This window comes from Urocampus carinirostris, chromosome 5 (genome assembly GCF_059441175.1).
Source record: "Urocampus carinirostris isolate Australia breed hairy pipefish chromosome 5, RoL_Ucar_1.0, whole genome shotgun sequence".
Taxonomy (NCBI): domain Eukaryota; kingdom Metazoa; phylum Chordata; class Actinopteri; order Syngnathiformes; family Syngnathidae; genus Urocampus; species Urocampus carinirostris.
In genome coordinates, this window is record NC_142353.1 from 16,407,405 (window position 1) to 16,435,290 (window position 27,886).

The 27,886-nt window shown below is 41.2% G+C and overlaps 1 protein-coding gene across 2 annotated transcripts in view; it reads right to left on the reverse strand.

Moving 5' to 3' along the window:
• The window catches only part of setbp1 (SET binding protein 1), a 79,695-nt gene that overhangs the window by 37,148 nt on the left and 14,661 nt on the right, over positions 1–27,886 (reverse strand). For both annotated transcript variants that reach the window (XR_015850495.1, XM_088335977.1), the window contains exon 2: positions 24,155–24,739. Coding sequence is in view for 1 of the 2 variants with exons in the window: in XM_088335977.1 (XP_088192103.1) it covers positions 24,155–24,580 (426 nt within the window). In the remaining variant the exon portion in view is untranslated. The remainder of the gene's footprint in view (positions 1–24,154; positions 24,740–27,886) is intronic.

A 27,886-nucleotide genomic window follows, 5' to 3' on the forward strand; every position in this document is an offset into this window, starting at 1 on the left:
TAAAGCATTTTAACATCTTTGAGCAATGTATTTGAGAAACACTTGCATGTACACTCAAAATTGTGAATATGGATGGTATGCAATATAGTATTGATACATACAAGTAAATTAATGATATTTTACTAAGAATTTGATGTGTATTTGAAGATTCCTTGCCATCCATTAATATATGTAGAGTTGGCCACTAAAGTAGGCTGAATGATCAATGTGTTTGTAAGATAGGTTAGTTAATATTGTTCAGTTGTAATTATTATAGTTTATTGTATCGTTTTTTTTCAGTCTAATTTTCTTCAAAATCTACGGCACATTTCGATATCTTTTTGACATTTAGCCTGCTACTACACTGGATGTATTAACGAAACAGTTTGAATGTACGGGTATTTTATACATGTTTAAACACACATAAAATTAATTCGGAATCTTTACTCACTTTTTACTACTCTCCTTATTTCAACCTGATATAAATTTGCTGCGACCCAGAAGCCAGATTTATGGACAGCAGTGAAATAAACATAATACAAACACTTCCCCTTTACATACAGAGCAATAATACTGCAGATTGAAGTGCCGCTAAAGATAGAAACAAAGAACCCTAGCCTTTCTTGTCAAACCGAAACTAACCAATCAGAAGAAAAGCCTGTGATTGGCAGAAGTGCAGCATGTCATTAGGGCTCAATTAGAGGTTGTCTCATGGGCAGTAATCACACGCACACTTACATGCTACACAAAGTATACATCTAATGCCCGTTATTAGCTTTAACAGTGCGTGTGAGAGTCTGTTTTGCAGGAATATGCATGTGGGTGTTTTGAATACTGCAACAATGGATAGCAATTTACTTCGTTCACAGTCAATGCCGCAATCCAGTATAGAGAATTATTCATGCACTTGTTCGTCCCAAAGGATACGAAGATGTGTAGAGGCGCTCACACACAAGCACTTGCTTCATGTCGAAGTATAATCGATGCATGTGTTTAGGGAAGTGAAGTCAAAGAATTTCACACTCACTCACAAAGTCTACACACCCAATCAGATGTCTTCTGCGCGAACGGAAACAATTAAAGAGCCAATGAGTTTCCCTAAATCCAAAGGGATGACTTCCTGTGTGGACTGATGGGTAATTCAAAACAGGAGCTGTGGCCAGATTAAACACTTCCTTTCTGACAAACCTGACTGATTACTTATTCTCATGCAATGCATCACTGTCTTGTTAGGGAAACTTATTTCTGATTATGCATTTTGACTTTTTGAAGAAAATGTGAATTGATTAATTTTAGAATGTAATCTTGTAATCGTCGTTTTACTTCAATTTTTTTTTTTATAAACCGCCTGAAAAACAGGAGTAAGAACTTTTGCAGCACTTTCTTTGGCTGAATTAAACTCTACACGCACCAGTGGCATGCATAGACACTGAGTCTCTTATCTATCTGCCGTCTTAAAAATTGTCCTTTTTGATAAAAAAAAAGGTCAGTATTCTGAGATCAATAATAACCGACAGTGTTTTTTAGAGAAGTTGTACTCCTAACCCTTATGCAGAATGTCTAAAATGTTTTCTTTTTTTCTTTACACCACAGGAAACCCACTTAAACCACCATGCTTTCTAATGCAGCTGAAAGCAAAGTTTCACGCCTAGATATGTCATCGGTAACCTACCGTGTTTGGACGAGACCACAGAGTCCCATTGTTATTCATTGTATCATTGTAATTACTGTTTTCTACTTGATGTGTAAAATGGAAAACAGTTAAGTCAAATTGCATTCGACTTGAGTGTGTTTTGAAGTGATTTGCGTATGAAATGTACACTTTCATCAAACAAATCTGCATATGCGCAAATCACGCAATCTTTGTCTTAAAATGTCTAAGCACTCCATAGCACTACACTATCACAACTCTGTAGAGAACCACAAAATCATTTGCATCACCGTGATCCGTTTGGGCCAGCATTGTGCGGAGCCATTATTACAACTTTGTGATAGCGACAGTAACGTTGCATAACATTGCCACAATTCAAATAGGATCAGCCTTCGTGCTGTGATTTTATCATTTAAGACAGTCTTAGAAAGTCCAATATTGAAGATGCATTAGTGTATTGATGTAAGGTGTATTGCAATGTGACAAACTTACAACCCTGGCCCGTTGGATGTTTTGATCTGGCCTGCCATATATTTTTGAGTATGTGAAAAAGAAGCGAGTCTCCAGGTCATTTATATCATAAGTTAGGATTTAAAACAAATGCAAACCAAATGCTAACTTTGGCCGCTAGAGAGCAGTAAAGGCTATACCCTCGTCTTTAGTAGGCCTGGTATTTTGGTGTGATTTAGTTAGATCTTTTAATCTTGTGATCACGGCTAGAACTTTTATTTCATATTTCTTTTTTATTCCTTTTCAAACCAGTACGTCAATAAAATCGTATTTTTTTCATAGCTCCCACTTGAGTTTGTATGGCATAGCGAGTTGTTCAGTGGGGCTAGCTCCTGAGTGTGCTGCATGTGTGGAATCTGAATGAGACCACAGAGGAAGAGAGTAGAGTGAACGGAAGTGGCAAATGTAAACAAAGCTAATGCGAATAAGGAAAATAATACGAGTAACGCAGTAACGCAGTAACGCAGTAACGCACCCCCCGGACTTCAGTATTGTCCCCTGTAGTGTTCAACATAAATTGCATTGAAATACAATTGTAATTATGCAACGTATTCCTTAGTTTTACTAAATGTATCTGTGATTATTTACTTTTTAATTGTTCGATAAGTTTGTTTTTAAACCAAAACTTAGTCTCAGTTTCATGCCTGGACTTTTTGCAGTGTTTTATCCATCCATTATCTGCATTGCTTGTCCTCAGTAGAGTCGCGGGGGGGCTGGAGCCCATCCCAGCTATCTGCGGGCAGTGGGCAGGGGACACCCTGAACTGGTTGCCAGCCAATCGCAAGGCACACAGGGACAGACAATTCGCTCGCTCATTCACACCTACGGACAATTTGGACCGGCCAATTAACCTAACATGCATGTTTTTGGAATGTGGGAGGAAACCAGAGTGCCCGGAGGAAACCCACGCAAGCACGGGGAGAACATGTAAACTCCACACAGGGGGTTCGATCTCATAACCTCAGAACTGTGCGGCACACGCACTAACCACTGCGCCGCCGTGTTGCCCAGTGTTTTATTATCTTCATATTTTTCCTTTTTTTCTTTTTTTTTATTTTTTTATGAAAATAAAGTGTAACGAATCAGAAGCCCAGGAGGTAAAGCGCCCGACTTGGGTTTGAGGCCGCAGGTTCGATTCCCAGCTCCTCCGTGTTCTATGTCGAAGTGTCCTTGGGCAAGACACTGAATCCCTCACATGGCTGACGCTGCTTTCATTGTGTGTGTGAATGGGTAAGTGTGAAGCACATTGTAAAGCGCTTTGAGAGGTCTTCAGTGACTTGAAAAGCGCTATAGATATGCAGACTATTTACATTTACAGCCAGGTAGAAAACTGCATTCACTCAACTGTTGAAATAAATCAATTAACGCATTCAATGCCAAACATGAAACTTTCTCGTTTTTTTGCGAATAAATGTGTTATTTCTTAGAAAAGATTTCTTGCCATCCACGAATATAATATGTAGGGTAGGGTACTGAAGTAGGCTGAATACTTTTAGCTGAAAAATTTGAGTTGACATTCTTTTACGAATTTGGCCCGCCTGAGAACAGAAAGTCTGGATTCGGACCCAGAGCATAATTAAGTTTGACATCCCTGGTGTATTGCACTTTTTTTATTATTGTCCAAATTTGAGTTTAGTATTGCATAAAAAATGTAAGCACTGATTTCCGTCCGATATTTCTCTTTAATGTTCTACCCCCTTGCCCTCCCCTTAAAAAGCCGCGAAGCTCACAAAAATCAAAATGTGCTGAGCGGAATTACGAAGAGCTTTAATTGATTATGTCAAGGATGATTCAGTTCTGAAAAGTCCTTAGATGATCCTCTGCTTGTCAGTGGGGAATGGCAGCAGGTTAGCAAGCCGATGTAATGACATCCTCCATGACAGGGAGAATAGCCAAAGTGAGACACAATAGTCTTAACCAATCGCGTGGCCTGCCTCCCCTCGGGCCCTCCTGGCCTAAACAATAAACGGCTTTGTGCACGGCTGCGCTCCACTTGCTGCTCCACATGCTGGAGATCACAGCATCATCCTGCAAACATTTTTATCTCATATCTCAGGCTACATTTGCACATTTTCCCGAAACGATTTAATCAGCATGTGCACTTTGCTAACAATGTGGCTCTGCACGCAGCATGTGTGTTTCCCTCCAGGGCCCGGCACATGACTGCAGCTGCCCTCTTGTTCCCTCCTTTAGAATGGCTCCCCTCCTTGTTGTAGGTGAGAGGTCACATGGACCGACATTCCTCTCAGTCTGAGAGCAAACGAGTATGGCAGTGAGTGCTGAGAAATAGAGCGACGCTAAGGGCCCGAAAACTCAAGGGGCCCGTCACAAAAATTACAGGAGCAAAGCAGGTAGGCGATGAGAAACAGGGGATTTGGAAACGTGTGCACATATGGGCAACGGACCACTAAGCAGAAGAGTCTACTGGCTCTTTCCTGCCTCATAGAAACAGCTGTTTGTTTAGTCTGAGCGGTCTCAAGGGACGATCGCGCAGACAGAAGGACCGACAGACACAATTACAATAATTTCTTAGGAGACAACTAGCATAAGTAAACAGTGGACTACAGGGGGATTACTTTACAAAGTGTTATAGTAAAGCAGCAGGATACTGGGAGGGAGCATTGACTCACTCAATTCTACTCTTTCAGTCATATTTTGACAGATACTGTGTTTTTGTTTAGCAGGATTGGACTGGGTTTTGCAAAAGGGGCTTCCCCAAACTGTGTGAGAGGCATGAACAGAAAATGAGATCAAGAAATTGTTTTGTTTTTTAAATAGTAGGTATACGCATCAGAAGGTGTGTTTTCATTATCATTTCATTCATTGGTATTGTAACCCTGAGAATTTCCAAGAAAAAAACTATTCTTTAATGTCTATATTTTCGCAACCATTTTGTGGGTCAAATGTCTAGGAAGGTCCGGGGGCAGGCTTTCCTGGAAGGAAATTATGTACATTTTATATTCACAAATTAGGTGCATTTTTAGAGCAAAGTCTAGAAGCTATATCTACGATGAATGTGTCCTTTTGTAAACTATTGAATCCTAAATACAAAAAAAAACTGCTCGTCATCTCATTAGACTAAAATAAAGAGTGTTGTATCGAATTAACGGACCAAAAACGTATGTGAGTTTTTAATTTAATTAAGATAAAACTCGTATCGGTGAGCTTGTAAATGACAGAATTAACGATCAGTATCGCTGCGTTTGTGATTGCTCCTATGACAGGATGCCATTCTTCTTCGATGGTTTACACAAGGTTATTTTAATGTGCAATATATGTGCTAAAGTTGGGGCCTGTGTCCATCAAAGTGTTTCCCTGCTCTAGGGTTGCATGCAATGACAGTGCCACGTTTTTACACTTTGTTGAAAACGCCGGCAGTGCAACGAGGTGCTAGGCAGGTTTTCTGTCCGCCAGGGGGCGCTTAACCTTTTTTCTGGTCACCCTGAGTTGAATAATGTTCAACTTGAGGAAAACGAGAAGCTCGTCAATCTCACATTTTACCCAACAATCTAATCACAGAGCAGATGGGGCAGGACAATCATTGCAACAACCGAATCAGTGAGAGAATGCTCTACAGCACGGTGGCAGGGGCTGACCTTCAGATACATAGCACAAATAAACACCATGGCGTTTGCGGTCATTTATACAATGATAAATTTTTATATTGATTAACTTCACATTTATATATATTTTAAAAATGTACAATAAAAATTTACCAATTACCCCCTCGGGTCCCACCAGAATTTCCCTATGGTGTTGGAAACACAAATAAATACGTATATAATTAGCAGTCCTCTTTTTTTTCTTTTTTAATTACGGCTATAGCTGCTACTAACTATGGACTTTGCATAAGAATGATCAACCGGTACCTTTGTCAAACCTTGTGTGAAAACAAGGCAGAGGATTTGAGCAGGTAAAAAAGCTTAGTCGCTAATCAGGTCAAGTGCAAGGACTGTTGTGGAAAAATGAAGGTTGTCTGTCAGTCTGGAAACTTTTTAAAAGAAAAATGTTTTAAACTTGCACTCAAGTAAATGGTGCTCTAGATTTTACAAAAAAAGCATTGACCACAAATGGGCTGTGTTTTGTAACAAAGATTGCGTTGGACAACACAAGCCACTGTGTTATCAGGGTTTCAGATTAAATCCCTCTCTTGCAACCCAACACACACATATGCACCTTCTGACAGGCATGTCTCAGGCAGCTGATGGGGGCCATCAGATTTCACTGACAAACACACTTAGGGTTCAAGTGAGACATAGCGAAAGTCAATACTGCACCTGACTCTCCATCAACCCTCACCCATACTCGTCTAAATCCTTAATGGACCGTCTCTTCAGGCCACTACATAGACTCTGTGATAAAGCTGTGATATTATGAGGGCAATCACATAACATGGTTGTGTAATAATCCCATTCAAAATACATAAGGATTAGATCGAGAACATAGTTCGTTTCTAAAAAAAATGTTTTTGCTCCATAAATATTAGTAAAATACTTTCATTTTGCATATTTGGTAAGGTATTCACTGTAAGGAAAGTTAGGCTAATTGGCTTATTATGGTTTGTCTACATCTGCCTGAAAATCAAAAACGACCTGCTTGAACTAGCCACAATGGTGAATGAATGAGGCTTGACCTCCAGGATACATCGAGAAGAAGGTTTTTTGGTGTGTCTGATTGAGGAATTAGCTACAGTCCTGACCAAATGGTCAGCATGTGCACGTACACACAAAACCGCACATGCAAAAAGCAAATCCAGCCTCGAGGGAAAGAAAGCAAAGGCCAGACTCCAGTTGTCTCTCCCCAGACCCACTCACACAAACAAACAATTACGTGCATGCGCGCACACATACACAAGTGTGGAATCCAGCTATCACCTCATCTTTTGAATGTCCATTAGGGTCACAGTTCATCTTGTCTTCAGCATTCTTTTGTGTCACCCAGTGCGTGCGTGTGTGTATGCTCAATGTGTGTCCTTGCAGTCATTCATGTAGACCTGGGGTCGGCAACCCGTGGCTCAGGAGCCGTCGGCGGCTCTTAAGCGCTGCCGAAGGGCTCCCTGGCGCCTTTCCAAAACTGACCGGCCAATTAACTTGCCATGCATGTTTCAGGCAGAGGGAGAACATTTCAAACTCCACACGTGGAAGCCGCAGCAGCTGGAATTGAACATTTCTCATCTCATTAGCCGTACCGCTTATCCTCATTAGGGTCGCGGGGGGGCTGGAGCCCATCCCAGCCATCTCCGGGCAGTGGGCAGGGGACACCCTGAACTGGTTGCCAGCCAATCACAGGGCACACGGGGACAGACAACTCACTCGCTCATTCACACCTAGGGACAATTTGGACCGGCCAATTCACCTGACATGCATGTTTTTGGAATGTGGGAGGAAACCGGAGTGCCCGGAGGAAACCCACGCAAGCACGGGGAGAACATACAAACTCCGCACAGGAAGTCTGGAGCTGGATTTGAACCCACGCAGGAGGTTCCCATGACATGAACTGTGCCGCACATGCGCTAACCACTGCGCCGCCGTGCTGCCCATGAATTGAACATTTTCTTATTTTTATTCTTTTTGATTATTTATGTATTTTTAAATATTGTTCCTGTAGGTGGACAAACATGACAACATTTTCCAATGCTATAAAATTCGTAGAACAAATATTACATTTCAAGTAGCGATGCTATGAGTTGATGAATGGGAAGTGACAAATATGACAAATTTGATTCACTGGTACCGGGTAGTAAAAAGATGGGATATAGGTTGTTGCAATAAACGCAACATATTCAAATATTGCGACGTAAAGTTGTGTCTCTCAGGCTTTAACTTCTGCCTGGAGAACTTACAGTATTTTCCGCACTATAAGGCGCACCGGGTTATAGGGCGCACCCCGAAAAAATAGTTTTTGGTCCTATGTTTGACATACATAAAACGCACCGGATTATAAGGTGCTACAATGGGAACGTCGACAAAACAGTCAGATAGTTCAGTCAAACTTATTACCCCCTTAACATTCCCAAAGCTTGCAAAGACGCAAATACGTGTCGAGAACACGTGCGGATGCGGTGTCCGTACGATGTCACTCAAATGCATCGTTCCATCATTCGGAAGGGTTAAGTCTTGGGATTCAAGAAATGCCAACCATTCCTTAGTTTCTATTTTCGCTCGCAACTTTACTGTGCATATGACAATAAACACTTGGACTTGAGTTTAATTTAAAAATAGACACTCCATTCCATCCATTATCTGCACCGCTTATCACAGAAACATCGAGTTCAGTCTGAAACAAGATACAGGGAAAATATATAGCCGAAGTAGCTCACCGAAGTCGTTGTGTTCAATAATAATGTGCAGCCATGGTCCTCTTATATCCGTGAGTTTAGTAAATCCAGGAGAATAAAATATTTACAAATACAGAACAGTAAAAAAATGCTTTCTGTATGCCGTCAACCATGTGCTATTCATCTTTTTGCAATTGCAGGCTTTGTTTTGCCGCTTCAGCCAATGCCAGCCTGTAAATGATAAAAAGGATCCGCCCCTTGACCTCCGAATAACTTTAGCCAATAGTGATCGATTCAACTGATGATTGACACATCTTTTTCGGCCAATTGCAGGCTTTGTTTTGCCGCTTCAGCCAATGCCAGCCTGTAAATGATAAAAAGGATCCGCCCCTTGACCTCCGAATAACTTTAGCCAATAGTGATCTATTCAACTGATGATTGACACATCTTTTTCGGCCAATTGCAGGCTTTGTTTTGCCTCTTCAGCCGATGCCAGCCTGTAAATGATAAAAAGGATCCGCCCCTTGACCTCCGAATAACTTTAGCCAATAGTGATCGATTCAACTGATGATTGACACATTGGTTAGCCAATGAAACGCCGGTAAATAAATCCCAGCATACACCGCGAACTACTTGGCGTTCGGGGGAAAATCTAGTCGGCGGCTGCAAGTTAGTTGGAAGACTTTGCGATTTAATATTGATCCATAAATAAGGCGCACTGTATTATAAGGCGCATGGTCAGCTTTTGATTTAGGTGCGCCTTATAGTGCGGAAAATACGGTAGTTTCAATGCTTAACTCTGTGGCTGCTCTCTTGCTTGTTTTCCTCTTTCTCTTGTGTCTTCTGTGTTAGAGCTGAGCTGTGGCTATCCAAGTTCCAACCCTTTTAAAGGTGCAGCGTCTCAAGCCAGGCAGGTGGCTGCTATATAACGACGAGTGTGTGATTGGCCATGGAAACCAAAGGTAAAAAGAGAAAAACAACGACACATAGATCAAACTTAAACTTCATTAATGTAATTATATTTACTTTACCTATTTAAAACGCCATGTTTTTTTTTTCATAAGTCCATGCTGCGTTTTACTGCACTCTTTTTTTTTGCGTAGATAAGGGGCACGTTATGAACGTTCTATTTTGTTTTTGTTTTCCCTCAAAATAAAAATACATCAGAAATGTTATTCTTATATTGCATTTCTTGAATTTTTATTAAAACAATGAAATATACTGTAATTCATTGATATTGTAAAGAACTTGAGTAGTCACGAGGTTCATTATTCTCCACAGGTTGCGCTGCATTACTTTAAAATTTGGCTAATACAGCTATATAAGGCTTTTTATTTTTGTGGCTCCAATTAATTTTTTTTTGTTTTGTTTTTGTGGTCCAATATGGCTCTTTTAAAATTTTGGGACGCCAATCACATGAACGAGAGCATCATCACAAATGAGCTGATTATCGTGCGCAAAACAGATAAGTTGAGTGATCAAATAATACACAGTGTATATTGAAGTAAAATCAACTATAAGTTTGGTTATTAATAGTCAGACCACTACGCTGACAGTGTATCAAAAGTTACTACTTCAATAATTCTTTAAACTGAATTGGAACAAAGTTTTAAAAAAGTAAATCGACATCTGTTAAATTTACATGTACTGTTCAAAGATGTTCAATGTAAGCACCATTGGTCACACAACATACATCAAGCCGATAGACAAATTCTTGCCAAACGCATCCCAGCGTTACATAGTTGCAGCAGCGTCTGTTATTCGTGCCTTCAGCTTATTTTTGTCTTTTGGAATAAGGCACATAGACCAATCCTTTCATAAATCCCCACAAAAAGAACTTGCATGTTGTGACAGCAGGGTGGCCAGGACATGAGATCATGATCATTCTGCCAAGACTGTCCAATCAATCTGTCTGGCAGTATTCAGAAACTGTCTAACCCTGAGGCTCGAGTGTGGTGGCGCACCATCCTGTTTGAAAATTACATCACTATACTCTCTCTCACTCAATGTATTCATTAACTAGTTTTCCAGCATTTCGAGGTACGTCTTACCATTTAGTGTTGTTTTTTCAAAGAAGTATTGTCCGTAAACATAGCAGAAAACAGGGTCACTTTTGGGGATTTTGTCAGTGCTCAAGAGGTCCATGTGGGTTCTCAGAACTCTATATGAGACTGTTGTGCTTGTCGATTTTGCCATTTACATTGAAAATTGGCTCGTCTCGAAAAGCGGGCTGGTTGTCAAATCTGTCATCTACCATCATCTGTTGCATTTCAATGCAAAAGTCATGACGAGCTGGTTAACTGTGCAGTCATCTTTTTAAGACACGGCAAACAGTCGTTGTAGGAGACTGAAGTTCCATACTGGCTATTCTGATCTATTTACCAGGGCCCTACTGGAAAGCAATTTGAACTTGTTCAATCACATCACCTGAAGTTGAGGGGCGTCCGTTTTTTTTTTTATCTGGGCATAAATACCCATCCGTTTAAAATTTTCCATGCCATCTCTCTATGGACTTCCATAGGTCCATAGTGAGATGGACCAATGGCTCCTGGTGGCTCCTCTCCAAATTTTCTGCAAAATGTACGTTGAAAGAAAGTCTATAATTCAGTTTGTGCAAAGTCAAGCACACAAAACACCTTTTTTGGATTAAAAACATTAATAGGCTTACAAAAAAACGTGATGTAATTTGCTTTAAAATTTGTACAACTCTGAAACTTACTACCATTCATAGTTAAGGAAATATGGGGGACTTCAAATGTGCCACTGAACTGATCTGGAATTATGATTATGTTTGTGGTTGTCAATGTAGTAAAAACTGTAGTTGGCTTTACTCATTTTCAGTATGCTTATATATTTATATATAAATCCACATCCAGTGGTGTGAAAATACTTCATTAATTAAAAAAAAACACAAATGATTTAAATATTAGGCAAACACCTGTGTACTATTACATTGACAAAAGGTTTTCAAACATTTGTAGATTTTGAAATTGTAAATTTATTGCATAACATAAGACGTCCTTTTAAGAAGTTGACATGTTAGCCACTTGGCTGCAGCCTATGGATCACCACTAGTGGTTCTTGTTATTGATAGCTGGTCTGTATATATAAAGGTTGCTTCGTCTTACTTCGTCTTACTTGCTTTACACAGCTGGTCACGCGAGTGAACATCACTCATTCCACTGATTCCCGTTCTAGTTTGCACCTGCAAATTTGTTTTGGTCTTTTCAGTAGCTTGTACCGCTAGCCTTTAAAGTTATCCAATAGCTTTGGCTCTGACCAAATCCAGTCAGTATTTTTTTAGCACATCTGGGCAGATCCAAGTCACTCGATCTATTGTCTTTCACAGGGATTCACACAAGCTTTCGTGTCCGCTGATATTCCTCTTAGCTTAAAAAATGACTTGCTATTTTGCAACAACTTTGACCTGTTGTCCTCTGGTAGGCGTAACAGGTCCCTTAAAACAAAGGCTAACAGGCTCTGAGACAGTTTCTTCCCCAGGGCCATTATCACCCTCAACAATCGTGCAAGACTTTGAAAATATATTTCTTGCTAGTTGTATCGAAAACTTGTTATTGTGTAGGAAAATAGGTCTTCATATCTTAATTATTAACTTATAAGGGAATTTTGTTGCTGCTAAGTGTTATTGCACTACCTTTCACTTCACAATTGTTACGATATATATCTTTTGTTCCACCATTATTACGAAAGATTGCACTTAAAACTTAAGCCAGTCTCCAAGCACTACCTTATAAATATTTTTGCCTATTCATCCTGACATTTTTTCATCTTATTTTTTTCTTTTAAATTTTTCATTATGTGTTTATCTTCCTGGAATACTCTATCTAATCTCATAGACAATGGTAAATATGTAAGACAATTCTATTGTATTCTTTTTGGACTTCTGTTGTGTAACTTATTTAAAGGTTCACACTTGGGCTACATTCTATGATACTGAAACCCATAGTTGTGAATACTGACACTTAGGAGTGGAGATCAGAAACGAGTGGTTCTTAAATCGTATCCGACTCTTTGGCGCTATATAGTGGCTCTTTGACACCTTTTCAAAAAAATTTGATAATGGAAAATGATATGGTTTCTGTAGGAGGACAACATGACAAAAACACCCATAACGCTTTCCAATGAGTATAGATATGTAAATAATACATCTTGTATGCAGTATGTGTTGCCATACTTATAAGGCATATATAAAGCTTTTAATTTTTTGCAGCTCCAAATATTTTGGGTTCCCGACCCCTGATTTAGAGTATAAATATTTAAAACTTAACTTTTATTTGTACATTTTACGTTTATTTTGGACTTTTCAGTAAAAGCCACTATCCATCCATCCATTATCTGCACCGCTTATCCTAAGTAGGGTCGCGGGGGTGCTAAAGCCCATCCCAGCCATTTTCAGGCAGTGGGCAGGGGACACCCTGAACAAGTTGCCAGACAGTCGCAGGGCACACAGAGACAAGCATTCACTCTCTCATTCACACCTAGGGACATTTTGGACCGGCCAGCTAAGGTAACATGCCTGTTTTTGGAATGTGGGAGGAAACCGGAGTGCCCGGAAGAAAACCACACAAGCACATGCAATCTCCGCACAGGAGGATTCGATCCCATGACCTGAGAACTGTGCCACGGAAGCGCTAACCACTCATCCGCCGTGCCGCCCGTAAAAGCCAGTATACTAGTATGAATAGGCATACTAATGGTACAACTCTTTCAATGCCAGATGTTTCTCACAAATGGGAAGAGCCGGTGTCAGCCAAAGTATGTTTTTAGCTTTTGCCATTGTTTAGAAAACAATAGTACTCAATTCCAAAAAAATGTCTGAGAAAAACGTCTTTTTAAGAAACGATGCATTTCAAGCAGAACTTTCATTTCAGTGCTTTTTTTGCATTTGTGATAGCTCCATTATCTAAACAATGCTTACCACAAACACAATAACATATTATTGCAATAACACTGAACTGATGGATGAACTGTATCAAAAAAGCATGAACTTTGCAAGAACTTTTCAGCGCCCAATGTTTGCGGTGACGTGATCTCACAATTTCGGTCATCATGGAGATTGCGTTCCCTCAGGCGACGGCATTCTTGCGGATGTACACGAAAAAAAAATCGAGCCTGTCTGACAAAACTATGACGTCTTATTTTTTTAAAGGGAAACAGCTCCGTTCTCTCACTACACTGCTTTAGTACACATACTCGCCACATGGGGTTGCCAACACACTCTCAATTGCTTGATGCAGGAAAACAACACTAGAAAGCGGGGGTTTTCTCAATGTGTGGACAGAGATTTGATCAAAGCCACTCCTGCCACCTGATGATTTATCATACTCAAATCATTCCCAGAGGATTAATACTTACTAATGAGCTGCGCCAAACACTTGATAATATATATATATATGTATGTATGTATATAAAAAAAACAACAGAAAACTGTATTCTACATTTGGGCACTGAATAAGTTAACTACTTTTTTCTAAGGCTTACTGCGCAAGACACATTTGTGTGTGTATTAGTGCGTGTGCATTTGGTGGGAGAGGACCGGTGAACAGAATGTGGTATGTCTGGACAGTTCTTCGGGTTTGAGAGTAGGCCAAAAGCAGATCAGAGGTTAGACATGAGGTGTGTGAATGTGTGTGTGTGTGTCACTCGAGGGTGTCGGTGTGTGTTTCAAGTGTGTGTAGAGTGTGTATGGGGGTCAGGCACAGATGGACAGCTGGTGTTTCAGTGGTGCTAAATCACTTACCCCTCCCCAGCTTGTGCGCACACACACCCAATACATACATCCCTTCCCCCTTCAAGCATCAAGAAACGCCCCTTCTAACATTCCCAGTGCTCGCTTTCCAAAAGTCTTCCAACTGACGACACAATGAAAGAGGCTGGCCATTTTCCTCAAGATGACAACCTGAATCGTCCAAAAAACACAAGCATGTGTTTAGGTTGTATGAACAAAAATCAGGGTTTCTACACCTTATTCATGGCCAAATTCCAGCACTTTTTGAGGACCTTCAAAGCCAATTTTCCAATTTCTCCAGTACCATTCAAAGAAGAAATTATTGATCCTACAAAGACTAAAAATGTATTAAAGCTGGATGCTAAGTCGATTCTTCTAAAGTTTAACTTATGTCTGAAGTAAGCTAATGTAAATATGAACTGATTCATCAGAGCCACAGTTTTTGTTTATTTCACATGGTGGCATAAAAAGATATTTTACTCATTACTTATCAAATATGTACTGGCATTGTCCATGAGGCGAACAAGTCATGTACAAAAGTGCCACTGAGTGGATCGCACAATCAATGAGTAGAGCTGCTCAAACAGCTTTTTGTTGTTGTGGTTGTTTTGATCACTAAAATAAAATTACTATCTTGCTGCTTGCACATACATTGTGCTTATTTTAAATGTTTTTCTGTCAATTAGCTGGTATAAACTGAACTGAATTCCACCATTCTGCCTCAACAATGCGTATGATTGTGGATCTGAACAATACGTGTGTAAATAATGTTTGATACAAATCTAGGTAAAAATGGCAGTAGCGTGTATCTTGTATTCATAGTTGCAAGTTCTTCCCATAACATTTTACCATGGTTGCAAAATTTTTCAAATGTCCATGATTGATAGATAGTCCTTGCGCTAAAACACATTTCATAGTTCTCTGTTTACGTGAAGATGATGCAAACGGTTAGCAAATAAATAACCATAGTTAAGCTAGTCGTCTTCCTAAATTACCTTCCATATGACTGAAATAAGCTTACTCTCCATGTTGTGCGTGGATTTGGTCCATGTTTTAGCCATTGTTTGTTTTTTCTGTTTCCTAGCCTTCGTTCATTTAACCAGAAGCCTCACGGACTCTTGGTCTTTTCACCTGTCCTCTTGAGTGTGATGCTAGAGGGCGATGAAGCTTCACATGACAACGCCATGCCAGTTGCCATTAATCACAAGGGAAGAGGGAATGCAATGGCAAACCAAAGCAGCACCTGTGTAATTTTTAAGCAGACTCGCTGTTTTGTTTTGTTCATTTAGTGCGCGGTCGGTCAATTTAGACAATTGAGAAACCCGGAAACAATTGTAAGTATTTACAAGCACTTGACCCAAAATTATTTTTAAACATTGAAAACACAACATTAAAATTCAAGCATTTCCAAAGATTGCTAGCACCCACAGGAACCCTGGTCAATAAATCACTTACAGATTGCTCCAAAATTGACACTGAGGCACAAACGGACACACACACACATGCAGTTATTTTATGAGCTCATCAAGTCCCCCAGGTCACCAACCGCCAACTCTGCCAAGGATAAAGAGCTGACATCAAAAGGCTAACGCACACACTCACACTGGCCACAGCCACCGCGCGCTGCCTTCATTTCCTTGTGAATGCACTCGAGGAACACATAATAACACTAAACACCGCTGGGAGACGGCGAGCTGCAATGCACACATAGCCGGGGGGACCACCTAGCTGAGGGGGCTGTGAAGACAAGATAAGTGTGTGTCTCTCATCACATACACTTATGACCACACATGTGCACACACATACACCTGAAAGGACATCAACAACATTAATAACACACTGGCTGGGATGCATCACTGGAGGGAAGGGGGGAAAAAGCCCTGGCTTATCTCTCCCCCCAGATAGCGAAATGGATTAAGAGCCACATTTGGTGCGTCCTGAGAACCGGACAGATAACCGGGGAAACACTCACTCCGACGGCAATCTGGCCTCGACATGACGTGCGCGTCTGGAAGACTGATGCGGTGGTTGACCCGGGACCCGATCGGTTAGAACGCATGCATTCATCTCGAAAACACACACAGCGTGGCCAGACAAAGAACCGTGTGTGAGAGGATGTCCAGCATGTGTGTGATGTCAGCTGGAGACAGAGAAGGGGAGAGCATCATATCCCATTTACTCCTGCGTGTGGGTTTGTCCCCTGACACTAGGAGTTATAAATGTCTGCCATGAAATATCAGGCGCTTACAAGGCCAGCCTCTAGACACACGTGCCCAGATTTTTTTGGGTTAAATTTACGAAACTTGCTTTAAGTATAGAGAATGGTGTGGATCAGGGGTAAGATCTTATGCGCTACTCGGATTGCAGGCCTGGTAGGGGCTAAAATGGCAATTGTTACGTTCAGGTAGGGCAAGGCCGGGCTTCCTTCTCCATGCCTTTTTTTTTTAGTAATCATACCGGCATTGTTCTCCTTTGTCTCTCTGCCTCTCTCTCTCTCTTAAAGTGACGCACTAGACTCTTAACGCACTAGACTGTTAATGGCCCAATTTTCAGCATGTCAAAATGATTGAGGCATTTAAAAGATCTCGCACAACTTATTGAGCCGTTTGTAAATGAACAAACCTTTACAGAAAAAATACTGACAATAGAGTTCATGTTTACTTTTCAGTGCATTGTTTAAAATGAAGTATGATTTCATGTATATGGAATACAAAGATATTTTCTTAAGATATGTCAACTTGTAAAAAAAAGCTAATAGTTCAGTTGCTGCAGGCTTTGTTAGCTATTACTAGTATGACTTCAAATGCTAGACATGCTCCTGAGTCACTAAGTCACGAAGTCATGTATTGTACTGACTAAAATTCAGAAACCTGTATAATCACACCAGCCTGTACACTCTACACATGCTGAGCCATGCGACTGATCTTAAGCTCTCCCATCCATGGACACATGACAAAGTGTGAGAGGAGACAAAGTATTGCTACTACTACATAAAAAATCATTAGAAATATTTGCTTTCTAAAAAATAGTGTTTGCTGATTGAATAATTTAATATAAAATCAGGTAAATAATAATTGGGTATGTTTTTACAATCGGGCCGAAAACAGAGACGTTATATTAAGCTGTTATCATTCCTACAATTGTCAGCTCAATAATTATCGTGTACTTTTTCTTAGATGGTAACTAGGGTCAGCGTGTAAAATTATGTTTATGTAGTAGTAGCAATACTTGGTCTCCTCTCTATCATGTGTACACATATGTGCTTAAGGGATGGGAGAGCTTAAGATCAGTCGCATGGCTCAGCATGAAAGAATAAGCCACATTGTATTATAGGCTGCAGTGTTTAAAATGTAGAAATAAAATTAGCAGCTTGTGGTCCGGAGTTTATGGTATTCATTTCTTCAGTGGAGCAAATATTACAAAAGGCGAATGTAAATTTTGGGGGTTTATTATGTCACCTGTTGCTTTAACATCCTCGAAATCTTGCTTATCTGAAAAATAAATTATATTTGAAAATAAGTTTATGTTTTAATTTATTTTTTTAATACATGTGATCATAATCCCTTCTACACATCTGTTAGCTCAATTCTTTTTCAGTCACTCAGACACTCTTCATTAATATCCTCCAGCTTTTGCCTTTCCCCAGCTATCCGAGTCACATCTCTATATTAATGTGAAGCTATTGTATCCAAACTTTTCCCCCTTCCCTATGCACCGTGCTCGCACACAGGCATGCACGCTCCCTGTGAGAGGGGCCCCTTAACCAGGCTCTCCATATGCCTGACCCCTCCTCCTTGTTCTTCTCTCCCCATCCCCTTCCTCACACTCTGGCTTCTGCTCTGGTGTTGCTGCCCCATGCTGCCATCTGCCACAAGACAACAGCAAGAGATAGCGGCAAGAGGAAAAACGTGGCGGGAAAAGAAGAGACACCAAGTGAGATAAAGCCGAAAACCAAGGCGTAGATAAAGAGATAGGGAGCAGTAGAATCAACATAGACGCGATACAATTGAAAAGCCGAGAGGCTGTCCATCTGCTCCCCCTCTGTGACACACAGCACACGAACGTCACAAAGAGAGTATTTAACCTCAACACGCACACACGGAAGATGGAAATGTGTGTGTATTTGTGGCAGGGGGATGTTGAACACATGAGACGGCCTGGGATCTCTCCTTAACCCGTTCCTTTCCACTGAAGCTTATGGTAATACAGCCTGTCGTTGGCAGGTGATGAGTAGATGGAGGGAAAACATGTCATAGGAAGATTCTGGCAGGCCACCAGGGTTTAATTGGTCCCGCAAGAGTTTCATAAACTTGAAATTTAAAAAAATATAATAATACTTTTAAATATGTAAAAATGCAAAGTTGGTCGTCTTTTTTTTTTTTTAGATTTCTCAAATGTGGTCCCTTCTCTAGGTTTCTTAATTTTCCTCATGTTGAGGTTTTTGAGTTTTTCCTTGCCCTCATGTATGTTTGAGATCAGAGGATGGTGTAATAATAGTCTGTAGTTTTCTGTAGCAATAACCTGTGGTCTGTGGAGCCCTTTGAGACTCCTTTTTTATTAAGAGCTATACTAATAAACATGACTTGACTTGACTCATTTTATAAAGGATCACAAACATTATGGTGTGTAGTTGTGCTCCGTATCTCTGTCAGTCAGAAGGAATCTTGGTCAGTCAGCCCCTCCCTGTGTTTTTAGAATGTTCATTATCACTTGCAAAGATGACATCTTGTTGTTGCGGAGTTTGTCTTGCCCCACTTTCACTGTAAATAGAACCCAGGGTTGAATGTGACATTGATGAGTTTCGCCTTTTCTTTAGGTTGAATGTTTTCAAACTATCGGCGCCAAGAAAAAATGTTTAGCGCTAAGCGTTCCACGTATAAAAGCCGCCCAACGCCTCATCGCACTGACGTCTGCCACACACTGCGACGCTGTGATTGCAAGCAATTACAAAAAATTGCTCAGAGCAGGAAAATCCTTTGGTGGACATGTGCCCAAACTGTAGCTCCTAAGTTGCGTGTTACCATCACCTTATGTACCCCATCGAGGAACTGGAATCCTGACATAGCAGCTATCACAAAAGCAGTGCTACTGATATTTAATACTGCTACTACCAAATCAGAGATCTGGGTGTTACATTTAAATTCATTTAAACCTCATCTGTGACAGACCCCAATCTGTGCGGATAGGTCAGAACAGTTCAGATGTCATCTACCTCAGCACGGGCTCCCCCCAAGGCTGCGTCCTAAGCCCCTTGCTGTTCACCTTGATGACACACGACTGCGCCCCTAGGTCCGCCACAAACCACATCGTGAAGTATGCTGACGACACAACGGTGGTGGGCCTCATCAGGGATGACAACGACCTGGCCTACAGAGAGGAAGTGGAGCAGATGGTGGGCTGGTGCAAGGACAACAGCCTGGTCCTGAATGTTGACAAGACTAAAGAGATCATTGTCGACTTTAGGAAAAACCAGCCCAACCATGCCCCACTTTGCATCAACAACAAGGCTGTGGAGGTTGTCAGCAGTATCAAGTTCCTAGGGGTGCACATCACAAACAAACTCACCTGGTCCGTGAACACTGCATCTCTGGTTAAGAGGGCACAGCAGCGCCTGTACTTCCTGCGGAGGATGAGGAGAGCCCACCTGCCCCCACCATCCCTCATCACATTCTACAGGGGCACCATAGAGAGTATCCTGACCAGCTGTATCTCTGTGTGGTGTGGAGGCTGCAGCGCTACCGACTGGGGTAGTGTGAGGAGGGTAACGAGGACAGCGGAGAAAATAATCGGGACTACACTTCCCTCCATTCAGGACATTGGCCAGAAGCGCTGCTTATCCCATGCTAAGAACATTACCGGGGACCCCTCTCACCCCCATCATGGACTATTCACTCTGCTAGCCTCTGGGAAGAGGTACTGCAGTGTGCGGTGCAGGACCACCAGGCTCCGCAATAGTCTAGTCCCCCTGGCCATTAGACTGTTAAATGGTCAATCTAACATATAGTTAACTTAAATCTAAACGGCTGCTAATTTGACTTTTGCACTAGTGGCAGTTTTTTTATAGCTTGCCACTCCTTGCACATTTGATCTCTGCACTATTGTTACTTACAGTGTTATTACTTACAGTGTTATTGTTTACAATATAATGGTACTGTGTACCTGACTTGTTAACCTGACTGCCCATCTTGCACATCTGGTTAGCGTCTCTTCTTGCACTATCGGCACTATGGTAAATAACACAATACAGCTTTATTTATATCTGTACACTGAAGGACACTGAGGGAAACTGTGGGAGTCAGATCCATCGACATTTCGTTCTGTATACACGTGTACTAGAATGACAATAAAGTAGATCTGAATCTGAATCTGAATCTGAATTTGGTCTGTTTACTCACCAGAACGATAGCTTGAAAATAGACACCATCATAACAACATTAGTTATTTTTAGTCTAATTAAATGACCAGGAGATTTTGGGGAATTTAACCCATGTCTCATTCACCATCCCTTATAGGTGTGAGTTGTTTGCTGTGCCATTGCCTTTCTTAACTAGTGTGTTTATGATTCAACAGTTTAGAAGGGCACACATTAATCATAAATCTAGCTTCTTGAATTTGCTCTAAAATGCACCTGATCAATGCATTTGAATTTGAAAAGTACCACATTTTCTTCAGGAGGAGCATGCCCTCGGACACCCTAGGGCCTGGAAGGTCCACCCTTTGTGGGATCACAAAATTCTAAGGGAAACACTGCATGTCGTTGGGGGTTGGGGGGAGACTAAGTGTGAGGGATGAAGTCTCAAAACTTGAATTTGAATCAACACCACAGCATCCAACAAGCCCCTCCCGTCCTTCAATCTTAAACCTCAATTGGGACCAGCTTGAAGACTCCCCCTGTTCCTACCCCTCAGACTGTCACTATGACAACCCCTGTCAATCATACAGTGACAGTCAAATTGGAGACTGCTGGTGCCAGATTAGTCTTGGCAGCCTACACAACGTCTATGCCCAAAATTTCTCTCCTATCGGCTTATTCGTTGATACAAAATTCGAAACTAACAGTATACTGTATTGTATTTCTTGTCGGAGTCATAAGCATTAGAAATTAATTAGCCAACATAAAACTAAACACAGCTTACATTATTCTGAGTTGATAATTTTCTATGGTTCTGAAAATTAAAGAAAATACAATTTTATGAGTGAGCCTGAAGGACAAGGATAATGCTCATGCAAATAGTTTTATTAAACCAATGTATTCAAAAAAATGAATTTTCAATGCTGTTATCTTAAAGCTGTAATGTTGCTATACTTTTCATGGTTATGAATAAATAAATAATCTCCATCTGAATCATGAACAAGGACAAGAATCCATCAAATCAAAAGAGGTGTTGAGATCCCCTAGTGCACTTTTAAGTATACTTTGAACGGGTATACTACTGTAACCATAGTTTAACAGCTTCTTTCAATTCGCTACAGGAGTTATAAAGAAACAATTAGATCTTAGACAAAAAGGTCACCATTGGATTGACCTGTTAGAGAAATATTAGCCACAAGCAGCTGATGTAAAGTTTCCTGCCTCACAGACACAATTATAGCAAGCTTCCCATTTTTTATGTTCTATTGCATAAAACCTGTCTCAGTTAAGAGTTTGTTGTAGTAACAATAAATTACAGAGATGCTCACTGCTGTAGCTTATCCTAAATGTCTTGACTGTGTTCTCTGTCAGGCCTCTCATATCCGTCACTACCAAACTCATCCAGACGTGTTTTACGACCTGACTTGTTGGCTGCAGCAGTCGTGCTGTGACAGAAATTATATCCATAAAGTTGGAAGCGTAGAATTTGAAATCTCGGTGGGAGGAATTACTATGCAGGGAGTATACAGACCATATCCAGATGAAATCATTTCAAGACTTATATCTTCATGGCTAAAACATAAGCTGCTTGTAAAAACGTAAATCATGAAGGGCCTCAATTACAACAAGCTCAATAAATTTCATTTGTGCAAATACAAGAGAACTGACTCCAGCATCATGTTGACTACATCAGTAGTCTGCAACATTTTCTGTACCACTGACCAGTTTAATGTCTGACTATATTCTCGAGGCCGGACCCAATAATAACAAGAGTAAAGATAACAATAATAATAATAATAATAATAATAATAATAATAATAATAAGCCCAATCCACAGTATTTTTACTAGACCGCTAGGGATCTTAATGACATCATCACCGCACTATTTTTATTCAAGGTACCACGTTTGGCTGAACCCTTTCCCATAATGCTTCATTACATCGTTGAACAATGTGACACCGTGAGTGAAAAATAGTGCGATGATGAGATAATATCAAATACCTCTTCCTTTGTCATCTATAATCGTGATGACCTTGTGGGCAGGATTTGCCTCTCTCACCGCCGCGCCCAGGAATTCGCCCCGGGTTTGAATTCCCATAGCCTCCAAAGTTGAGCTATTGAGATCAGTTATATTTGTCTACTGATCAGTCATAGCTCAAGAGCACCCACATTTTAGGGGGTGAAAAAGAAGCAGTATAAGCAAAAAAATATCCTTCCATTCAGCCATTATCTTCCGCTTATCCAGGATCGGGTCACGGGGCAGCAGCCTCTGCAGAGAAGCCTAGACCTCCCTATCCCGATCCCTACCCACTTTGTCCAGCTCAATTCACAGGATCCTGAGGAGTTCCCAGGCCAACTTAGTAGTCTCTCTAGCATGTCCTGGGTCGACCCTGGGGCCTCCTGCCAGTGAGACATGCCAGAAACACCTACTGAGCCACATCAGATAGCTCCTCTCAGAGGAGCAGCGACTCTACACTGAGTCACTCATGGATCACCGTGCTTCTCACCCTATCTCAAAGTGAGAGCCCAACCACCCTTCGGTGAAAACACATTTCAGTCGCTTGTGCTTGGAAGGTTGTTCTTTCGTTCACGACCCACAATCTGTGACCAAGTGAGCGTAGGACATAAATCAACCAGTAAATCGAGAGCTTTGCCTTTTGGCTCTGCTCCTTCTTCACCATAACTTAGACGCTGCATGATCCATCGGTCGATCTCCTGTTCCATCCTACCTTCCCTCGTGAAGAAGACCCCGGGATACCTGAATTCCTCCACATAGGGCAGGATTTGATCCCCAATCCGGAAAGAGCATGACACCCTTTTCTGGCAGAGAACAATGTGATCAATGACTAGGTGCTGATCTTCATCTGAACTACTTTACATTTGGCTGTGAACTGCTCCATTGAAAGCTGAAAATCCCGGCATGGGGAAGCCAACAGCACCACATCATCTGCAAAAAGCAAAGATGCCATGCTGAGGCCCCCAAACCAGACCCTTTTGATGCCACAGTTGCGCCTAGAAAGTCTGTCCAACCCCCATTTGAAATATAAGCTGTCCAGCCCGGTACCAAACAACCCATAGCCCAGTACCGGTCCGCTGTCCAGTGGTTGCAGAGCACTGGACTACATGTGAACTTTACTCCTGCTGAGCCTGTCGAGCTCAGAGCCACTTTGATGGCTGTCAGGTTTGGACTGGCACACACGGATGCACGCTCTACACAGTGTAGGTCAACACACTCGGCAAACACTAGATTCCCCTAAGGACCTGTACGTACACAGTGTCACACGCACCAAACACCAGTGCGTGTGTAACGGGTGTGATGGAGTAGAAAGGGGGAGGAAAAAAGAGGGGTCTGCATATGACCACAAATGGAGAGAGCAGACACCAGCTGTCACTTGCTTATGTCAGCCCTATTCTCAGCTCCTGCATATGCGCCTGTGTTTGTGTGTGTCGCTGTGATCTCAGCTAGCCATGACTGGTTTCAATTACACAGCAAACTTTGACCCTGTGTAACTAAGCAGTTGAGCGGAACTACTGAGTGGGAGCAGGGAACAGTTCATTTATGTACAGAAATGAAAAAACGTGAGCTGTGCTTTTCTCTTAAGAGCATTAAGCTAATCGCGTCGGCGTCAGACTTACCCTTTTTCTGGGCGGTCCTCTGTCCTCATCTTTTTGTGCCCGCCCTGACATGGCCACGCCTCCGTTTCGTCCCTGCCGCCCACCTCTGCCTTCTCCAGCCGGAGGCCTTATCGTCATCCTGATTTCTGGTGGACAAATGTAGTTCTCAAGACTCTTAGGAGGCTTTTTGGTACGCTTGGTGGTCTGGATCTTCAGCTTGAGACTTCCTTCCTGAAAACTCGCTTCCTTGATGGAAAACTCCTGCTCTTCCAGGATCCCCTCTACCTGTTCTTCAAGGCCCCCCCCTTCAGTAATGCCAGGGTGGATCACATCACTGCCGTGCACCGGGACGATACCTCCCGCTCCGTCTTCATCCGACGCTGCCTCGCCTTTCTGTGACTCCGCCTCTTTGGGTCGGGCCGAGCCAACCAGATCCCTTGGCTCCATCCACTCTTTTGCCGGAGGCAGTCAGGATGGGGGAAACTGTGGCAGCCAGCCAATCGTGAAGAAAGAGGACCAGAGTGTGTTGAGCAGCTGGGTGGTTGTCAATCAGCAACTAGGGTTGGCTTGGTTGGCCCACTGACACGCTGGGAAGCCAGGGACAATCTGAAGAGACAGCAAGTGAAAGATATAATCAAGAATGACGATTCCCCAAGGCCTGATATCCTATATTAGGCCAGCCTGTTGTGTTATGCGTTTAGAAAAACACACAAACTTGTCACAGAACTATGCAAGACTGCTGAAATGCTCTAATTTACATTTCCTCCTGAGGAAAAACAAACTTTTTGCCTCGCTTGACATCCTCTCCCCCTGCTCTGGTCTTTCATCGCTTGCATCTAATCTCCCCTCCCTTGTTCCTTCCCTCATTTGAGCTTTCCCGCATATGTGAAGCAAAGCTATGCAGACACGAGTGATCATTGCAAAATAAGACATTGCTCTTTTCTGTTCTAAACCCGGGCTGAAGTTACCCTGAGGACACAAAAGGAGGAAAAATGAAAAAAGCTAACTTCTGCCTTCTCCCTTTCACCAGAGCAACAGAAGAGGGAGGGAATTACACAGGGGAATGGGAAGACAACACAGAAAGACAGAGGGGGAAAAACATCTAAATTCCTTCCCCAGATGTGGTTTACGAGCTGCTCTGGAAAAAAAACGTCTGAACTTTTTTACACATGCATGCAGCGGCATATCTACGGATTTGCATAGAAAGAAAATCATTGCGCGCGTCTGCAAATAAATAACTGGGCAAGTAACAGTATAAACTTGTGCTCCTTTTCAAGTCTGAGGCTCTTGACAAAGGTTGTGGCAGGCATTATGTTGAGGTAATTGGACTGGTGTGCGTGCATGCATTCAAGCATAAACCCAATAATTTGGACTACATGTGTAGAGTGCTGTGTCACAAAAAGATTATTCTAAAAATGGGGTTATTTCAGTTTTTCAGTTATTTTAAAGCAAGAAATGTGTACATAAAACGTTAAAGCTTTGATACTTACTTATTTTAAATGTCTAATTCTGTATCGTAAAATACACAGTACTTATAAAAATATCTAAATACTATTTATCTGCAGCTTTTTGATGACATTATATTATATATCAATTAATTAAAATTAATTATTTAAAACAATTTTGTATATTATATGATGAACTAAACTTTTCACCATGACAGACAACACACAAAAAAGTTTATCACTAGTTTGAAAAATAAATCAATAAACTGATGTCAGGCAATCAAAGACAGAACATTAAAGTAAACACTTGGGAGCTCAATTTCTCCTCGGGTTGTGAGAACATGTGGATGTTCAGAATGGCATTGTGGTGCTATTTATATGATATTGCATTTAAGAGCCAACCACATACTATACACAAAGCATGCTATGTACATTATTTGGACGTATAGACATCGATTATAATTCATAATCCTAGACTTATCATAAACCTGGTGTATTTCAATGCATTTTGTGGGATTTTGATATTTTTCTCTTTGGTGCCTTGGAGTCAATTGTATGCCAAGTAAAACATTTTGTTAAGTGGCACCAAAGTCTAAATACAATAATAACAATAATGATGACACTAATCTTGCCTGCAAACCACTGACTGTAGCCCCCATATTGCTGGTTTTGCCCACCTGGGTGCATCTTTCGCGTGACAATTCTTTTGCATTGCTTTGCAGAGACTTCTGCAAAGCAATGCAAAAGAATTGTTGGGCTTTCTACCTTGTTGTTGTTGCAAAATCAAGTGTCATGAACTTGAATTGTGTCAGCTAAAGAACTTGTGGGTGTGTTCGACCTGCACTGTTTCAAAGATAAACAACTGATTGATTGGTGGGAAAGAACTATCTGAATGATTCCGGTGGAAAAGGTAAACAGCTCAAATAGAAACTGGTTCAATTCTCAACTTTTATTGTTCAGTTGTTTGAATCAAGACCTCTTTGGCAAAATGTGTATACAGGGCTAACTCAACCCAGCAACAACTACCTAACAGCACTGACTTGGGCAGGATGGAAAATAAATACTCAGCCGATGATGAACTGCATTTGGTCATGGAAGGAAAATCTGAACCGGAAGATTTTTTCCTCTGACACCTCAGACTATTCCAAAGAGCATTTTGAACCTGATTGCTTGGAAGAAGGGGTACAAACAAAAGAGTTTTCTGACGACAATGAACCGGTGACGATGTGGAGGAAGAAGACATGGAGAATGATCTGGGTGATGAAAATGTGCAAGATGATGTGGAAGACGACGTTTGTGGACAAAAAATTTGGCGATCCAAAAATGAACAAATCATGTGGTCAACATCACAGAAAGTGACTGACCACTTTGTGCTAACAAAACTGGGGGACCCAGGGCCAACTTTTTACGCCAGTGCCCACATCAGTAGCCCAGGTCTCATTTTTTTTTTTACAAAGGAAATTATTGACCACATCGTCGCAATGACTAATTTAAAAAGGGAGAGAACAATTATGCTCTGGACCACAATGATCGCACAGAAACTCCGTGCGTGCTTAGCACTCCTCATTTCCGCTAGAATGTACAAGTAAAAAAAACGAGTCTACAAAGCCTGTGGGTCAAGGAACTGGGTCGTCTGATGTTCGTATCAACAATGTAAATCAAGTTTAGGGGGTAAATAAAGAAATTAAAACCTAAATACGTATAGATGGGTCTGATTCCACAGAACAATTTGAGTGCTTGGAAGTCAAAAAATATTCATAGATGACTAAGTTATTACACTTCAAGGTCACGTCCAAATAATAAACACCAACATGCATTGTGGGAGATTTTTGGTGAAACGTCTATTGTAAAAAAAAAAACAATTGTCACCACTTTTTGACTAAAACAAAGCTTTATTTAGCCCAAAAGAAATATTCTCCTATAAATGTAATGTATATGTATATGTATCAGTTAGTTTTCTTTATAGTCACTTCAGGAAACTGTCCTAAAAGCTGGGGGGAGGAATGAATAAATAAAAACCTATATGTGTATGGATAGGTCTGATGCCGCTGAATAATTTGCGGGGTTGGAAGTAAAAAAATATTCATAAATGGCTGAGTTATCACACTGAAGTTTACGTCCAAATAATGCACACTGACGAAAGTTAAGTACTGTTTGTTATAGTCAAATATTACAGAAGCTGTACTCTCTCTTCTAGAATGGCTGTCTGTTGTATTTATGACTATGTTGGGAGAGGTCACTGATGTTGAATAACATAACACAGATGCACAGTCCACACCTACATTGCAATACCATAAATACTGTAAAA